Source organism: Phaethon aethereus (genome assembly GCF_964289735.1).
Source record: "Phaethon aethereus genome assembly, chromosome: 7".
NCBI lineage: Eukaryota > Metazoa > Chordata > Aves > Phaethontiformes > Phaethontidae > Phaethon > Phaethon aethereus.
The window spans coordinates 35,128,896-35,147,063 of NC_138583.1; the positions used below are offsets into that span (position 1 = coordinate 35,128,896).

General features: G+C 43.8%; 1 protein-coding gene across 1 annotated transcript; it reads left to right on the forward strand.

Moving 5' to 3' along the window:
* Window positions 1-913: 913 nt before the first annotated feature.
* Window positions 914-17,572, forward strand: BAG3 (BAG cochaperone 3; the record flags this gene model as incomplete). The annotated part of the gene is made up of 4 exons (XM_082001899.1): window positions 914-1,084; window positions 12,340-12,696; window positions 14,760-15,140; window positions 16,799-17,572. 4 exons carry the CDS (start codon window positions 914-916, stop codon window positions 17,570-17,572), a joined length of 1,683 nt encoding a protein of 560 aa, XP_081858025.1.
* Between the last annotated feature and the right edge of the window lie 596 nt (window positions 17,573-18,168).

The window sequence follows — 18,168 nt, forward strand, 5'->3', positions numbered from 1 at the left end:
GTCTGCACTTGAGGGACTCTGTGCATTCACTCTTCTACTTACAGTAACTATCAACAGGCATCTCTGGCTGTCAGACGGCTACAAGTAGTATAATCGTGAAGCGCAGTTACCTCAAACTAAACTTAGAGCGCATGAGATGCTGACGCAGCACGCGTGGAGAAAGAGGTGATCTCAAAGCTCACAGACACGTTCTTTGCCTTTAGACGTGTTTCTGGGCGAAACAGATACATATTTGCAAAGAGCGGAGGAGGCTCGAACCCGTTGGATCTGAGGAGCAATGCCTGCCCACGCCCTTATTTGGGAAGAAACATTGTTTTTGCTGTTTGTCAGCTGTAACCTGGAATTATCAGTCAGGGGGAAAACAGCTTTTTGGGAGGAGCTTTGGGCTTTTGCTCACTGCGGGAAGGAGTCAACGGGCGATCGCGCCGCCGCCAAAGGACACGCCGAGTGTGTGGGAGAGCCGTGGGTTCTCCGCGGACGCCGCTTGCCCGACGGGCAGGCTGGGAGGCCCCGGGCTAGGAGCTGCGGCGGGGACCGGCCAGAACGGCTGCAGCTCCGTCGCACCGGCCCTTTCCGGTGTTCCCGGAGCCCGCAGCGGGCGCGGCCGCGCTGCCACTCCTGCAGAAGGAACCGGGGGCGCCCGTCCCCTCGGAGACGTGTCCGGTAACCCCAGGGCCAGCCGAGCCCTGCTGGAGACAACCAGAAGTTTCCAGCCGGCCAGCTCCTCGGCGGCCCTCCTCCTCCTCCTCGGCGGCCCTCCCTTCGTCCCTCCTCCGCCACCGCCCCCCGCGCCGCCGTTTCCAGACACTTCCAGCCCCGCGCCTCCGCCCCCCCGCCCCGCGGCGGATAAAGCCGCCGGTCCGGCGCCCCCGCCCGGCACTGGGCACACGGCACGGCCCGGCCCCGGCCCGCCATGAGCGCCGCCGCCCACTCCCCGCCGCCGCCGCAGATGGAGGGCAGCGCCGAGCCGCTGCCCCCCGGCTGGGAGATCAAGATCGACCCGCAGACGGGCTGGCCCTTCTTCGTGGATCACAACAGCCGCACCACCACCTGGAGCGACCCGCGGCTGCGGGCGGCGGCGCAGGTACGGCGGGCGGCGCCCCTCCGCCCTCGCGTGTCCGTGTCCCGTCCCGGCGGGGGGGGGGGCGCTGGCGTGAGGGCAGGAGCTGCCTTTTGTCTCTGCCGCACTGCGGCCTCTTTTTTTGAGTATTAAATCATCCGATCCCTCGGCCCCGTAATGTTTATTTAAAGTTGGTGAAGTCTGCCCGGCCTGTCGGGGAAGACGCCAACCTTGGCTTGTTTTTCAGCTTGTGAACAGCCCAAACGATGAATGCCCCCCCCCCCCCCCCCCAAAAAAAAAAAAAGAAACCTGGCCCGGGGCTTTACTTGTCAAGTTTTGTTTTCCTCTTCCCCCCCCCCCCCCCCGAGTCACAAACTATCTCAGTAGCTGCCTGGTCTTAAGCGTGCTCAGAGAAAAGCCGTATCTTAGTCCAAATATGTCCATGGAAGGAGAGGCGCGGAGGGGAGAACGGTTGTGATTTTTGGAGTGGCCCTTTCGGGTCAAATTCTCTCGGTTTCGGGGAATACAGCCCTGTGACCCGCGCTGGGATTTTTTGCAGTGCAATGGCCGTAGGCAGAAAGTGCTGGAAACTTGAGCCGAAGTAGAAGTTGCTGGGTGGGAAAACGATTCCCGGGGGGCTGGGAGGAAAGTGCTGCTGTGTGCCGCCCTGAGCCCCCAAATCGTATTTAACTGTATGCTAAACACGTGGAAAAACCCCCAAAAATACAGCAGTTGGGAGATACCTGCTGTCTTCGGAATGTGTCTTCAGTATACCCGTTGCAACTTTTTCTCCTGCAGCCTTGCATAAAACATGAGGATCAAAGCACTCAGTAAGTGTTATTATTTTAAGAACTTCATGTTTCTTAAAATAGTAATTGCCCAGTCTGTGAGTGCAGACCATGCCCGAGAGCTCGGTGTGAGAGCAGCCTGGTGTTGAAAAGAAATGAAAGGGATGTACTTTCCTATCACGAATTAGCCCCCTTTCCAACTTTTTAAGGGCTAGTTCGTTTCATCTATGAACAAACGACATAATTCTAGTAGTAATACAAAGAGGTCCTAGCAAAATGTGATTTGATGAGACGACTATTGAGACTGGCATAGGAAAAAGTGCTTTAACTCCTTTTTGCAGGCACCGTCTTCCTGCTATAATGAGGCACCCATTAACACTGGCTGTTATGGCAATAAAATAATAAATAAGTATGGTTTTCATAACCATAAAACATACTTGAGAAGAAAAGTGCTGTTTACTCAAAGGCTTTTGTTATGGAAATACCACTTGAAACTAATCCATTTAATAGAAAAGTCACATTTAAGCTGCTTTTGATAATTGTATGAAAACAGAGTTTGACCTACTCCGGTGGATCAGGGCTGTGCTTGAGTGGGTGCCTGAAACAAAACAAATTTTCCAACCCTATCTGATGTGAAATCTGTGGTAATGAAAAATGCCTCTTTGTCTGCCAGCTGGCAAGGGTTCTTACAGATAGAAAAAGATGCACCTGCTTTTTTGTGGGATACACTTTTTTCCGAACAGGCGAATATGTTACTGCTTGCTATAAGCAGGAATGTGTGTATGCTTTGGGAGCGTTCATTGAGAGAGAGAGAGAGAAATGCTTCCAGAGGTGAATATAGAAAATTGCTGGGTTTTAGGAGTTCCTGTCTAATGTTGTTCAAAGGAAAAAAAAAAAACCCTCCAGTTTATGGTGACAGAAGTTGCGTGTAACTGATCTCGTACAGCCATTTGTCAGAGCCCTGAGTTAAGAATATCTGCTGGAATTAATGGACAGCTTCTGAAATAATTTAAGTACCTGTGTATTTCACAGGGATAGATACTATTTAGCAAAAGAATCTAAGGATCAGGCCAAAGGCAAGTGTTTCTCTTACTAAATAATGTTTTCTTAACTAGACAATACCAAAGATGACAGTTTACCCACTGACATTGAATTTCAATCCAGCAGTTATTTTTGAAAGCATTAGACTCTTGGGTTTTTTACCTAAACAGGTAGCAAGGACGAAATCACAGATGTAGGCAGAAAGAGAGACTAGATATGAACAGCTTTCTGATTTCCCTTATTCTCAGTCTAGCTCCAGTGAGAACTTGAGGATTTTAGCTTTTGCAATTCTCCAGTTGCTTCTGACTGCCTGTGTCAAACTTCACGCACCTTTTCAGAGATTGTTATAGAAAGATCAAACTTGTACTGACTTTATCGCTGCCTTGCTTTCAGTGAAATCAGCCAGTGAAACTAGCAATTTTTTTAATCACCTTTATGATGGTCTTTAAATAACCCTAACACTGTATCTATCTATATTCTCTCTCTGAATATTCGTTCCCTTTCTGAAGAGACCTAGGCAATGAAATGAGGTGTTATACTGTAAGTGAGCAATGAACGGAGCCCAGGTCTAAAGCTAACTGAGCTTTTTTAGCCAAGTAATATAGCTGAGACAGTATTAATAAAGTGCCATTTTTCTGGAATGGTTCATCTCTATCTTATTTACACTGATGCCAAGCCTAGAGTATCTATGCTGACTGCAGTAAACTGTACTAGATGTATAATCAGGTAAAATGAGAAATGGCTCTTCTAAAATTTTAACCATGACAGAGACATATTAAATCAATGGAACCAGATCTTGATTTTGCATTTAACTATGTATTTTAGATGTGTTCAATTCAGATGGCTTTCTGTTATTTTCTCATTCAGTTTGGCCTTTGTTTTACCCACACGAAGGACATGTCCTTCCTCTGCGTGTTTAGCTCTGCTACTTGTCCAGCCTTATACTGCAATGATTTCATACGAGGGAGACCTTCCTGAGAAAGAACAGAAAATCTCTTACTGTACTCCAGTGAGAAATAAACCATGACTTTTCAGATGATTGAAAAACATTAATTAATGAAAAGATCAAAACCTCTTGGTAGTCTAATGATTTTTTTCCAAGTTTCTAATTAGTTAATAGTAAATCATTCAAAGGTCAAGGTACAATGAAAATCATGAAGCATGTATATGCATACTTTTACTAAAAAAGTGTTTACTAGCAATGTCACTGTTCTTCCTATCACTTCTGTGGTAGGATTTTTGATTTTGTGCGCTTGTCTATTGTTTCTGTGTTAACTTATGCTCAGCATACTTCTGCAAGATTGTCTTGTGTTAAATTGCTTGCTTGGTATTCCCCGAAGTGCTGATAAAAATGGGTTACGTTTAAAGAGGAAAACAGGAACAAGGCTTGTATCAGTATTTATTGATGTCCCTTCCATATGTTGTTTCCACATGCAGTCAACCCAGTGGGAAATACTGCAACTAAAAATAGACCAAAGGAATTGACTGTGCTGAGCTTCACTGAACTAGTATTACAATGATCGATTGCTCGCTAATGCCTTAGGTTTGAGATAAAAGCTGTAGCAGCCAGCCACAAAGTCTGGGAGCAGTCATAAAAGTGATATATTTATTGGTTGCAACAATGACTGCACAGGCCTAAACAAAGGAGGAAGAAGCCATCTTATCCTCTTACTCATGTCTTTGTTGGTATTTGGGGAACAACTAACTACACCTATGTTTCCATCCTCACCCTTCTGGTTATTTCATGACTGTTGCATCTCTTTTTTCTCTGCTTCCCCAAATAAGTCTTAAGTCACTCGATTCCCATCTCTTTAGCAGTGAACTTATTTTTGAGCACTGACTTCTCACGTTTGAGTTGACTGAAAAATTCTTGGTAGACCAAATTAGAAATTGCATTGAAAGTTCAATACAGCCTGTCTGAAACTGTGTCTTTTGTAGTGGTTTGCATCAGTGGAAGGGAATGAAAGACTAGGTAACAATTTAGGTCTCTCACCTGCAGTGTTTTTTACGTTACTTATATGCCTTCTGTCACAGTCTGGTGTACAGTTCACTTGTCCTTTAGTAAATTAGTTACTGGATTATGAAGGTATTGCATATAAAGCGTACTATGTAGGAATTGCAGAATTATCAGTAGAGCATTTTTGGAGGGTTGCGTACTGGCTTTGTCCAAGTTCCCTGAAGCTGCTTTGTGTAGTAGTTTAAAGCCCCCCTTGGTAGACATGGTAAACAGGGAGTTAATTTATGGCGATACCAATTAATCTGAAAACAAGGAGTGGATCAAACTGGAAAGAAGAGGAAGGAACACGAAGAAATGATGCTGGAAGTAGTGCAGCAGTGTCTGGGCAATCATGCAAGAGCAAAAAGGAAGGTCTTGCATGGTTCCGTGTAATTCCTGACACAGTGTACGCCTTATCTAAAGGAGAAAGGAAGAATACTTGTGCCAGGTGGCAACATTCTTACCTAGGAATCATATTTTTAACACTTACATATACACAGACAGGACTTTTCCATAACCACATGGCAAAAATAGAATTGTTCCCTCTTGAACCATCATGATAAGGCAGGTACCAATCCAATATGCTTTGGAGTACATAGACAGTATCACTCTGTAGGTAAGCTCTGTCTCCACCTTTTTCAGTGTCAGCTATGCCTTCTCTTCATGCCAAGTTAAATATAAATATAAAATAGAAGAAATGGCTTGTTCACACAAATTACATTAATTACAGATGAAAAATGTTGCATCTTCAATTATGTTGAAGAAGCTATTGGTTTGATTCTTTTTATTTTTCCATCTTGGTTTTACAGATAGGAAAATGAGATATGGGAGGGTGAAGCGACTTGTCTGACATTGCCCAGTAGGTTGGGTAGCACAAAAGTACGTTTTTTATGGCAGATGGCAAAGCCTTATAATTGATAAATGGGGTGCAGTGTAGTGAGTGCTTTTATAGTTTTGGAAAATCGCTGTTTAAGGAAGTGAAGTCAGAAAACTGCCACATGTAAAATTAAATTTAGATGAAAATGTGGACCCTGACTACAAGCTGTAAAATTCACAGCTGATGCTTCAATAGTTAGCTACTTATTCCCCTTTCTTATGGGGCGTTGTTTTACTAAATCTTGAGGCTTGTACTTTCTTCAAATTCTCAAATTTCTTCAAATTTCTTTCAAATTTCTGGCTCTCTGCTAATAGCAGGAGAGCAACAGGTTGACCACCTGCTTCTTAGGTAAGCAGGCAGTGAACAGAAATAACTGAATAAAGTGTGTCATTCTCATCACCCTTGACAAGGATATTTCTGTTAGTGCTCTAAAGGGCTTTTCTTTAACCCCATCCGTTAAAGCTGAGAGGCTGGCTGGTGATACCAGCTATCTCCTAAGAGCGATCCACTCTTCATAGCGGTCATGGCTGCTTTCTCTGAACGTGTTCAGTTTGGCCCATCGGATGCTTTCCGATGCAAAGGCATTTTAGCCTAAGAAAGAATCATCTTAGTGATCAAAAAAACAGTTTTAGTTCCTGAAACAAGATTTGTCTGTCAGAGAGCCAACATATTTGTTCCAGGTAAGGTGCTCTGTTCTGGAAAGCTTAGGATTAGATTTCTCCTTCAATTTTTAATAATGTTTGTTTATTTCTAATGACATCATTGCACTTAGCATACATTAATGTAATACTTGTATAGTACAGCACGATAATTACAAGAGAGAACAAAAGGCCTATTTGCCTACGCATGTGTATGTTAGGAAATAAAACTCTGCATTCAACAAGTTAAAACATCAAAAGCAGCTTGGTGTTTAAATGGGTTACATGATGTGACTGACATGAAGTTCTACTGAGACAGCTTATGAGACTAAGCTTATTCATGGTTTCCTTCAGTCATTAGCTAATGATATCTTGCTCAAATGCCTATGCGCTCAGTGTATATATTTAAGCACAAATTGTGAGTAAAAGAGAGAGAATGTAAAAATCTTCAGTGGCTGAAGCATGGCAGTAGGAAGTTAGGGGTCAGTGCTGACAGCAAATCACTCTCCACCTTCCCACTTGTATAGTTCTCTGGGAAGTATTAATGAAATGTACTTTATGGTAATGTTTTACTATTATTATGCTTAAACACAAAGCACGGTTGAGAAACTTTTTAGAAATACTTGGATATGCAGATTTCTATTGGTAGCAAAGCTAGTGTAGTAGTTTTGATTTATCTAGTTAATGCAACAGAAGGAAGAAAAGGTCTGACCAAAAGTAAAATACAAATGAATATGGAATCCAGTTCTAATGGTGAAAATTTTGCCTTTCCGTGATGTAAAATGTTTGTGTTTTTTTAATAAATAGAATTGGTACATCATTCTTAGATTTGAGTATTAGGTACTGCTGTCCTTTGGTTATTTGTAGCAATTTCTGATAAATAGATTTGAGTATACATGCAAAGGAAACTTTAGTTGTTGTATTTCAGTCACTCATTTTGGTTTCATTGTTGTATTTGGTCCTGAAAGAGCAGAATTGTACTACTCCTTTCTTCCTAAACATATAGGACCCAGGCTTAAAATAATGGGAAGTGTGCTCTTAAGTCACATTTTGTCAGATACTGGCATTTACTCAGTCATCTGAGCAACCAGAATACTTTTATTTTCATGATGCTCTTTACAGCAGCAGCTTAAAAGTTCAGAACCATACCAGTCAGTAGACCTTCAGTTTGCATACAGAAAGATAGTTCATCTCTTGGTAATGTTTGTGAAATTTGCGATCCTTTGCTAGATAATATTTACAAAACAAGTAAAACTTAAATATTTGCATTGCTGCTCTGCAAGAGCTACAGAGGTGCTACATGTGTGTATAATACATACATGCTTTAGAGAACTGAATTTACTACAAATAATATCAGTACAAGTCAAGAAAAATGCAAGAGTGTGGCGGCAGCAAAACTCTTTTTAACTTCTCTTCCTGCAGACCAATTCAGTATAAGAGGAATGAAAGATGTATTATGCAGGCAGTCGCAAACGGGAGAGTCCAAGTTTCATACAACTGTTCAAGTAATCCAGCATGCATACAGAGTATTTTGACAAATTTCATTCTATTGGTACAGCCATCTGGATGACTTCAGTGGCAATTTGCTAGCATCAGCAGTGGCCGAATCTGCAGGTTTCTGTGTTTCAGTATGGAATAACTTGAGCAGTCACTGGGGCATGTCAGGAGTTGTGCCACTGTCCACCCTAGATAGATAGTACAGCGGTACTGGGAGTTCAGTTGCAAGGTTATCTTTTTCTCTTGCTGTCACTTTTTTCATTCTGATGGCACACAGTGTTGGAACTCGCTTAAAATCCTCAAACTTGCTCAGATTTTAGCGTCACTCCTGACGGTGCCCTTCCCATGGGAAGCCATGAGTAGGTTTTGAGGGTATGAAGTGTTTTTTCCAGTTGCACAACTTGTGCTGGCTGCACCTTTATTTATCATGGTGATGGCCTCACAACAGAAACGCATGTCCTCGTCCTGAGAGGTGGGAGAGCTGTCATTCTTCATGAGCCGATCTCCCAGCATGGCTTGGCTGTTCCACTCGCAGCTTGTTCAAAACACAGCGATGCTTTTTTCTCTCAAACGTTTGACTGGTGATGATGACTCCTTTACACTTGCTTGGTACCTCCTGAAATGGTGGATCAGGTCTGTGCTTCTGGCGGTGTTTCAGGCTTCCTGAAGTGTAGGCCAGGACTGCTGTTAACATTTCTGAGCTGCTCACGGGAGCTTTTTTGCATTTTTTGTGCTCTTTCCTTTTTGGGGATTCTGTCTCTTAAATGTAAAATAAGTGTGCGATCACAGCTGCGATTCCTGTAAGCGCTGATTGTCAGTCCTGCTACTGATGGGAAAATTCATCGATATTCTGTTGCTTGTAATTACTCTCAATTTTATTGTCAGAGAACTTCTTGTTTCCTTGGATAAAGGCAAGAGAAACTTCTTTTTTTTAAATGCAGAAATCTGAGTTGCATGTGTGTTTTTTATACTTAAACTGGGAAAGATGATGGACTAAGGCTTAATTCATTTATTGGTTGTATTTCTTTCTGCAGATTTGTGTTAAATGTTACCCGAAAAAGCCCAGGACTCACATGTTTCTTAATACATTGAGAACTTTTTTGATAGAAGGCAAATAAAACCAATAAGTGGCCATTTTTGGTCTCCTGGATGTCCTGTCCTGCGAAACAGGAATTTAAAGCATTCGGAGGGAATCAACAAATCTCTTCTCTGTAGTGTTAGGATGAGAGTTTTCCAGAGCTCGATTCTGTTCCTCCCCCTTGCCCTAGTGTCCCCAGGCACACCTGAGCTTCTCCTGAAGTCTGCTAGAACCTGTTTGTCCAGGCTGGAAATGCAGGCTTCCTTGCACAAAACAGAACTGCTTTGGCCAAAAACCTGACTATGGGGGTATTGGCATCCACATGTACTCACTGTTGTGCTGGATCCTCAGTAAAAATGAGCCTGAACCACTTGCCGCCATCTGCCTGACCCCAAGGCTACTTAATTTTTGGTCAACGTGCTGTGGCATCATGCCTCAGTGCTGGGTGTCTCAAAGCATGCAGATTGGACGTGTTCATGGACATCTGAAACGGTGGGGAGAAAGGGAACGGGAAAGAAGGATGAATGTTGAAGATGTGGTGATACAACCTGGCTAAAATAAGAAACTGTTCATAGAGTTAAATATTAAGTGTTGAAGAGAACAGTGTAGATCAGGAAGAGCAGTTGTGATGAGGATACCCTTAAGCCTCTGATCTGTCTGCCTCAGAGCTACTGACAGTGGGGGTAAAAAGGGATGCTGCATTTGTTCCTTTGAGGACTGCTCCAATATGACTGCACTGTTAGGAGACACAAGTCTTCTGTGGTTAGCAGACCTGACTACAGGAGGGAAAAAAAGCCTGGAGCAAAGGACCAGCTTGAAATGCGAACTTCCCAAAGGAGCAGCACAGGTTGTCTGAAGCAGTAAGAATCAATTATGAATATGAGAGTTTATGATTATGACAAATTATGAGAGTATAGCTTATGCTGTAGCTCTTAAAGAGGGGCCAGTGTTTCCATTTAAAAGAAGTATTAAACCTGACAAAAGTTTTACTTCAGATATAAACTGAATGGTTTTAAAAAGCACTCTGGCCTCACTTTTCTTTGGTTTTGCGCTGCTGCTTTTGTATTTCTTACCAGGGCTTAAGCTGCAGAGGCAGATTTCTCAGGCTGCTAAGATGGTTCAAAACAAGGGCAGCCTCAAGGGTCTGAAAATGAAGACAAGGGAGAGGAGGTCCGTGGTTGGACTCCTAGAAGGGGGTTCATGGAGGGTGAGGGCAGTGGGACACTGTCCATGTTGAAGTCTTGGCAAGGATTTATCATTGTGGATTGCTCCAGGAGATTGAAGGGCTTAGCCCCAAATGGAGCAGTTTAAAACATTGCAGACCCTTAAAATGCCAAGAGAGGAGCTGGCAACTGATCACTTTAGGCAGATTTGTTGCACACCCAGATGGAGTGGAGCACCTGTGGGGTGAGAGCCTTCTCATGTCAGGGCATCTGTAGGTGCTGCTGGCCCATCCAGCTCCTAAACCCTTCCCAGCCCTGACCCTTCCCACGGGGGGAGTCTGACAGCGCTGGAAGTGAGTGAAACTCCTTTTTATAGCCGTGGGAGCTGTGCCTGTAGGTGGGGTGGCTGTGAACGCTCAGGTTACACCCGCAGCCTGCCGCCTGCTCGCTCCGTCAGGGAGACTGTGCCGAGCAGCTGGTGCGCGCTGGGCGCAGGACGCATCGAGTCAGCGCTGAGCGGCGAGGTGCTTCTTCCGACTGTCGAATCATCAGTTTCCCTCCTTGCTCGGCAGCCTGCTCGGCTCCGCTCGCCCGGCAGACATTTGGCTCTGACTCGACCTCGCATTGTTGCTAGCTGAGCACACCTCCAATTTATTTTTCCGGCACACGCAGTTTGTTGGTGTAGCTGCGCGTCCCTCCAGATCCCGGGAGAGATGGCTGCCGGGAGTGCTGTGGGTTCGGCGTTATGCTGGTAGAAGGTGAACTGGCAAATGCGTGTTGGTCTTTGGGTTCCTGAAGCCCCTAGACAGCCTGCGTTCAGCAGAGGAATGTGGTTTCCTGGTAGGGTGAATTTAAAATGACTCATCTGTCGGCAGTGGAGCCTGGTGCAGACTTTGGCATGAGATCATCCTTGTTCTTCAACTGGAAAAGCCAACTCCAAATTACTTCTCTCTGCGAACTTTCTAGGCCTGGCTCTCCTCTATGCTTTCAGAATTTTTCCTTTGTGGAGGTTTTTTTAATGAGTAAAAGGAAATGCAACATCAGGCCTCTGACTTTGAACTTGTTCCTTTCAGTACTTGTTATCTTTATTTTATTATTCTCTGCAGTTTCATTGCTTACAGGAATTCTCAGAAATTAATTGTTAAGGAGACACTGTCATGTAGGAAGAACACTCAAAATCTGGTTGGTAAGAGATAATTCTGAATGAATTAGTACATTAACGTGTATAGAAGCGACATTAAATATTTTTGTAGCTTAAACACCCCTTTAAAAATAGGGTTTCCAACACTTGCACCATATGTCCCCTTATTAAATTCTCCTCTTACTGAATAATGACATTACCCTCTGAATGACAGAGGTGCTTGTTATATGATCTGACTTAGAGATACATCTGGAACTTGGCCCTCGTGGGGCCTCAAAATAGAATGACCGATGCAGGAAGAACTTACTAGAGGACTTGTGAGGGCTCTTAGTACAAACCACTTCCACCCTTGCCAAAGCTTTGACATTGTCCAGTGAGCATACTTGGGCAATGCAGGCAAAGGGATTTAATTTATCTTGCTTTTTCGGTGTTTTCTTTGTTATGCTATCCTGTCTTCCCCTCCCCTCTCCCTCAATATTTATTCAACCAGATCCTCCACTAGCTGAAAGTGAATATATTCTCAGTATACAGCATCAGCACCTCTTTAGATGGCCAGGGGGAAGAACACCACTAGTAAACATGTGCTTCTGATGGGATTAGATCCCTGAAAGTATCTTTTCAGATGTCTCCTATAGCATGGGGTGGGTTCTGAGAGGAGCTAAGGAAATGCCTCTGGTCCCGTGGGCACTTGTTTCAATTGGTGGAGCTCCATCTGAAGGGGGTGGGCTGGTGGCTAGATGCAAGTAATGCATGCTAAATAAGAAATCCTGTTGTAATTAGGCAGGTATTTTAAAGCCTAAGCTCATATTTATGAGAAGTGAGGGTGAAAGTCTCATACATACGCGGATCGTTTAGCTGCTTCTCTTCCTTTGCCTTCCTTTGCCTGCAGATCTGGAGTGTTAGCTCCTGCTGCTAGCTGCCCTGTGTGGACCCAAGAGGGTCTGAACTTCTCATACGCAGCTGATGCCCTTTTTAGGATAGACCTTTAGGGCAGCTTTTTCTTATCAGGTGTATTGAGCTGAGCTACCAGCAAGTGCTATGTGATGTTTTTAACTTCTAGGAAGGCCAGTCATCAGCAAACGGTCCATCTCGTGATAGCCCCAAGCAGCCACCAGCAAGAGAAGGAAACATGGGATACCCCAAGCTCCGGGCTGGCTATATCCCGATTCCTGTCATCCACGAGGGCATCGATGGCAGACAGCAGCACCCGTGCTTTTCTGCTCCACAGCCCGGTGTGCAGCGATACAAGACAGAAGCTGTGCCTACCACAGCGCAGGCACAGCCACCTCTAAGGGGGGCCTATGCCGGCCCCGAGTCCCCTCCAAGGGGACCGACGGAGGCTTCTCAGACGGATAAACAATGTGGACAGACAACGGCAGCTGCAGCAGCCCCAGCGCCGGCCGCACACGGACCTGAGGTAACTTGTCAGTATTGCTGGGGTGTGTTTGCGTTGGTTGGTGCAGCATGTATGACCTGAATGTCACACGGGTAGTTTATCCTTCAGAAAGCCAAACTTGCCACAGGATTACATTTTCCCAATACTTCCAGGGTATTAAAATGCAGAAGCGCACAGTCATGGCAGCATAAATCTGTAAGGTTTTTCTTGCGTTGCCCGCTTTTGTTCTGGAACGATTTACGTGATGCATGTAGATGACTTCTGCGGAAAGGGAGCCTCTGAGCCGTGCAGGTCCTGCAGCGGGAGAGGATTGTTTTGGGGTTTATACCAGTTCCCCCACAAGCAGAGAAGATGGGCAAGTCTCTTGTGTTCTGGACCATGAGTCAGAAAACGGAGAACAAAGTGGGAGAGGAAAAATCAACTGGCCAGTTAGCTAACAACCCAGGCCATTTTAGAAGTTGTACTGCTGTGATCTTTGCTTTCCTATTTAACATTTCAGTTGTATTAAGCATATAGATTTACATATATAGCTTTAAAAATTAATTGTAAAGTATTTCTGTCATTCAGTGGCATAATTTCAAACTGTGAACTTTTTTTAAAAAAGTCACCCTGCTGGCTTTGCATTTCCAAAGGTAGAGGTATGGTTTGCCTGCGCTCTCTAGAGAATTAGCAGAATTGGTATTCTTGTAATATATGGAAATATCAACCTAATTTTTACTCAAAGATGAACAGGAAATTCAACCTTCACCAAGCTGAAAATATATCACGTCTGTAATTCAGCAGTGGTGGCTCTGAAACCTGTTTGGAGTCTGATCAATGTAATTAAAATTCTGTTAGCAGGTTTCTCAGCTGACTCGACTAACAATGCCTTGTCCATGCAGTGCCAGGACAAGAGGCTCAGCTTCTCCTTCCCCCAACGCCGTACATACCGTTGGGAATACGGTTTATCTTGTACACAGAGTGGCTTCAGGAATATGCCTACTGTGCCTCTTGCCAAAGTCCTCTGAGATAACTACCGAGGACCTCAGAACTTGCTGTTACAAACTCAGGCAGCACAGTGTGGGTATCAACTGACCAGAGCCTGTGATTGTGCCTTTAAACCCCACATTGACACGGCCACCAAGTAGTGGCAGTGCTGGGTACCATAACGCAAAACAGTATTTATTTATTTAAGGTTGCTGTTAGCTGGGCAGCTGAGCAGCTCACCTGCACCAAAAGAGGGGTCTTGTTCCCCTTCTCCTGCCTTGCCTGCCCTCTCTTGCCTCTGGCTGTGCTGCCCTGCTCTGGTCTGGCCTGGGCTGTCAGGAAATATTTTTTTTTTTACTCAGTGAGTGAAACTGCTCAGAGAATAGCCTGCCAACTGCTGGAGTTGGTGCAAAGTAGGCAAGGTGATGGATTGGCATAACAGGACGAGGAGGGAGCTGTAAGCAAATAAGCTGCCTTTCCCCAACCTGCAGCCCCACATCCTGGAACATGCTGGGAATGGAATTCTGCAGCGAGCCTGGTGCTCGCTCCTGCTAACAGCAGGTCTAAGCCAGTGCAGCTCTGGCTGCTGGTGCCAAGGGGCTAAGGTGTTGGAAGGTCTTGGTGGGGGAAAAGGGGGCATTAGCCATATGTGCACTGCCGTAGCCTGCTGCAGAATTATATGCTTAAAAAAAACCCAAACAAATATCTGTTAGTGTGAGCGGGATCAGAAGTCTAAAAGTTGTGTGCCTCTGTTAGGGGTTTGTTTTTGTCTTCAGCATATAATTTGTTTGCTTAACTTCTAGTTTGCCTCAAATTTAACAGGTTTAGGCAGGAACAGCCATGCAAAAGCAGCAAACATTCTGATTGAGCATCCACTCCCTGCTTGTTTGAAGGCTGGGAATGCTGTAGCTCAGGTTTCTACTTGTTATAATGATGCTCTCTCAACTTCTGTGGCTTGTCTAGTGAGGCCCTTGGCCAAAAAGCCAAGGAAGTGGATCCCTTGTGTGCTGGAAACACAAGTTCAATTTCTATCATTATCTCCTTTTCATTTCTAAAGAGAAAAGTACTGTGAGAACAAAACAGTTAAAATGTAATAATGGATTTTGTTTTCCTGCCAGCCTCAATCTCCTGGACCTTCTGATTCTCCAACGGTTTCCCCTCAGTCCTCTGGCAGACCCAATGCAGGAAGCCATCAGCTTCCTCGCGGTTATATCCCAATTCCCGTGATCCATGAAAACATCCAACGGCAACCAGCGCAAGTCTACCATCAGGCACAGAAGACACACTACCCTGCCCAGCAGAGCGAATACCAAGCCTACCAACCAGTGTTTCACAAAATTCAACCAGATGAGAGAGAGCCTAAGACAACACGAGCACAGTCTCCGTTCAGAGTGTCTCAGAGGGGTTCATCGAGCCGTGAAAGTTCCCCGGCCAGAGTTACAACCCAGATACAGCCCCCAGCTCCCATCAGAGTGCAGACTGTTGTAGACAGACCCCAGGTACGTAGAAGGGGAAGGGAATTATGTGCCAGGTATTTTGTTCAGTGTGGCTAAAGCTGCAAAATTAGCTTGTATTAACAGGTATATGAAGGCATGTAAAGCAGTCTCCATTTCTGGGTTTAAACAAACTGGGAGATAGTGAGATAATGTTAGCAGCAAGCTGCCTTCCCACCTATCAGGACTGTGGAGTCTTTGGATCACTAAAATATGATTTAACACACAATTTGATTTTCCTCTCGTCAGAGTATAATTTGGTGTAATTACACTGAGGTCACTGATGTTGCATTATGTCTGTGAGAAGAAAATCAGGTCTGTGGGATCTATGGCATCTGTGTAAATACACCTCATTGATGTCTCAGAACCATTTAGGATAGCATCAGATGCACAAAGTAATTTTAGTTACTAAGAGGATCAGCAAAATCTAGTCTTAGAGCTTTTTATTCTTCCTACATGAAGCATGCTCTTGCCTAAAGAACATGTTGCTTGTTGAACACTCTCCATGTTAAAGTTCTTACTGAAACTACAGTTAAAGACTACTGGGGATTTGACAACTGTGAGTGTGTGGAAGGGAGTATGTATAAAAACAAGCCTTGATTTCCTCTCTGGAGAGAGTTTGTGTTGAAAATGACAGGAACAGAATTAGGTTAATATTTTTTGAAAACCCAGGTGCCAGGACAAAACAGTGAAGACTTCAGATTTAATGGCATATTCTAGGTTATAATGTTAACTTGTTTTTACGGGTGAGAATTTGAGCTCCCTAACCAAATTTTATTTTTAATGGGTAAAGCAGTAACAGATTGTTAGTGCAGACAATTACTTACTTGGTTTAAATATAAATGTAGGTATCTTACTTCAGCTGTCTAAATCCATGAGAGCTGAATCTAGTACCTTTCCAAAATCACTGTATATGTGCACAAATAAGTGAAGGGGGTGGCAGGGGAAGGAAAACACAGATCTCAAGAATTCTAGTTTTCTGCTAAGAAACTAATCTCAATTTCAAGAGATTTCTGATTTGATGACTCTTAGATCTTTAGTAATCCCAGGGATTGTCTCTAATCACTGTGATCTAAGAAGATTGACATAGTAACCTCTGCATCTAAATACTCTAAAGATAAAAATCAGTAAAACTAAGCACTAGGGAAAAAGGACTCTCCTAAAAACAGGAACGGGATAAGAATAGTCCAAAATGTGATTAAAACTCAGCAAAATAGTTAGCTTTTCAAGAAACACCAGCTCTCAGTTGGTGACACACTGAGATGAAATCTTGACCATACTGCAGCCAGCTGTAACAAATCTTACTGACTTAAGTCAGGTGAGGGCTTTGCTCTAAGGTCCTGTCTTATTAAACTACTTTTAGGGCTGATTGTAGTGAGCATGGGCAGGATTTGGTGGGTTGAAGTTTAATGTCTTTGTGAGTTGATTGGTGCTTGTAATCTGCAACAGCTTGAAAACAATAACTGAACTCTTCAGCACAGCACTTTTTTTTTTATTTTAAAATGGCAAAATTCAGCAATGCACAGGGAAGATTAATCATCTGGCGTGTGCAAAAATTGCACTTCTAGAAGTACAGAAAATTGGATGCTAGGTTACTTGTTCTTTAGAATGAAATAAGGAGCATTGTTCATTGTATCTCAACACAAACTTGCCTTGCTCGCCAGGTTTCTCAGCAACAAGTCCCACCTCAAGAGCCACCAAGACCATCCCCACTGCCTGAAATCAAACCTGAAAACAAGGCAGTCCCACCACCTGAAACTGAGTCACCATCACCATATATCCCAATTCAGGTCACCCACCAAGAACTGGATTCTAAACTACCACCCCAGAAGCCTCCAGCCATGGCAGAGAAAGCTGATAAAAAGGTTCCCTGCCCAGCTAAGATTGTTCCTCCACAGGAAAGGCCTCCTCCTGAAGAAGTGGTGACACCGAAGACAATGGAAATGGGGGAACCTCAAAAGCATCCTGGTGTTTTGAAAGTGGAGGCAATTCTGGAGAAAGTACAAATGCTTGAGCAGGCAGTCAACTCCTTTGAAGGCAAGAAAACTGACAAAAAATACTTGATGATTGAAGAATATTTGACCAAAGAGTTGCTAGCCCTAGACTCAGTGGACCCTGAGGGTCGTGCGGATGTGCGCCAGGCCAGGAGAGATGGTGTAAGGAAGGTCCAGAACATTTTGGAAAGACTTGAACAGAAAGCAGAAGATGTCCCAGAACCAGTTCAAGTTGATGGACTTCAGCCAAATTTGCCAGAGCCTAAGCCACCACAGGAAATCATGGAGATTGAACCTGTGGTAGTCAAGAGCAAGGGAGATACCAGTAATAAAGATGCTAAAGAGGATACCAAAGTGGAAAGACATCAGCCTGAAACTAAGGAAGAAGTGTTTACCAATCTCACCACCACAACAAACACATCTAATAATCCAACTGAACCGTAGTCCCATGCTGAAATTAAAATCTCTCAGACTTTATAACTTAAAGTGTGTTTAAGTGAATTTTAAGTTGCATGCATTTCCAGAGCTCTTTTCAACTGGTTTTTAATCAACATAGCAGCTTGGGACACAGTAAACACTTTGGGGGAAGGAGGGAGTTAGAAAGTAATGCATTTATCCTTTATTCTTACACTATGTAAAAGACATGTTTCAAAAATAAACCCTGTATATTAATGACTTTTAGATCAGCTGAGTGGAAGAGAAACCAAACCAACCAACTACTTCAGGGTTAATACTGATGCGTGTTGTTTAGGGTGTATTCTTTTGCAGGTGATTTTTGTAAAATCAGTGGCCTGCATGGTCAGAATACCAGTCCTTCTATAAGTGTAGCCACTCTTAAAGGTAATGTTTTTATTTTTAATGTTCACCTTTGGGCACTTTACGTAATGATGGATAGAAAGTGTGTAAGAAACTGTAGGGATATTTATATGTGTGTAGGACTTTGATGCTATATTTTAAGAGGGAAATAAAATAATATAGAAGCCTAACTTAGTCTTGTGATTTTATAAGCTGGAAATGTAAGGGCAGTAATCTGTTTCATA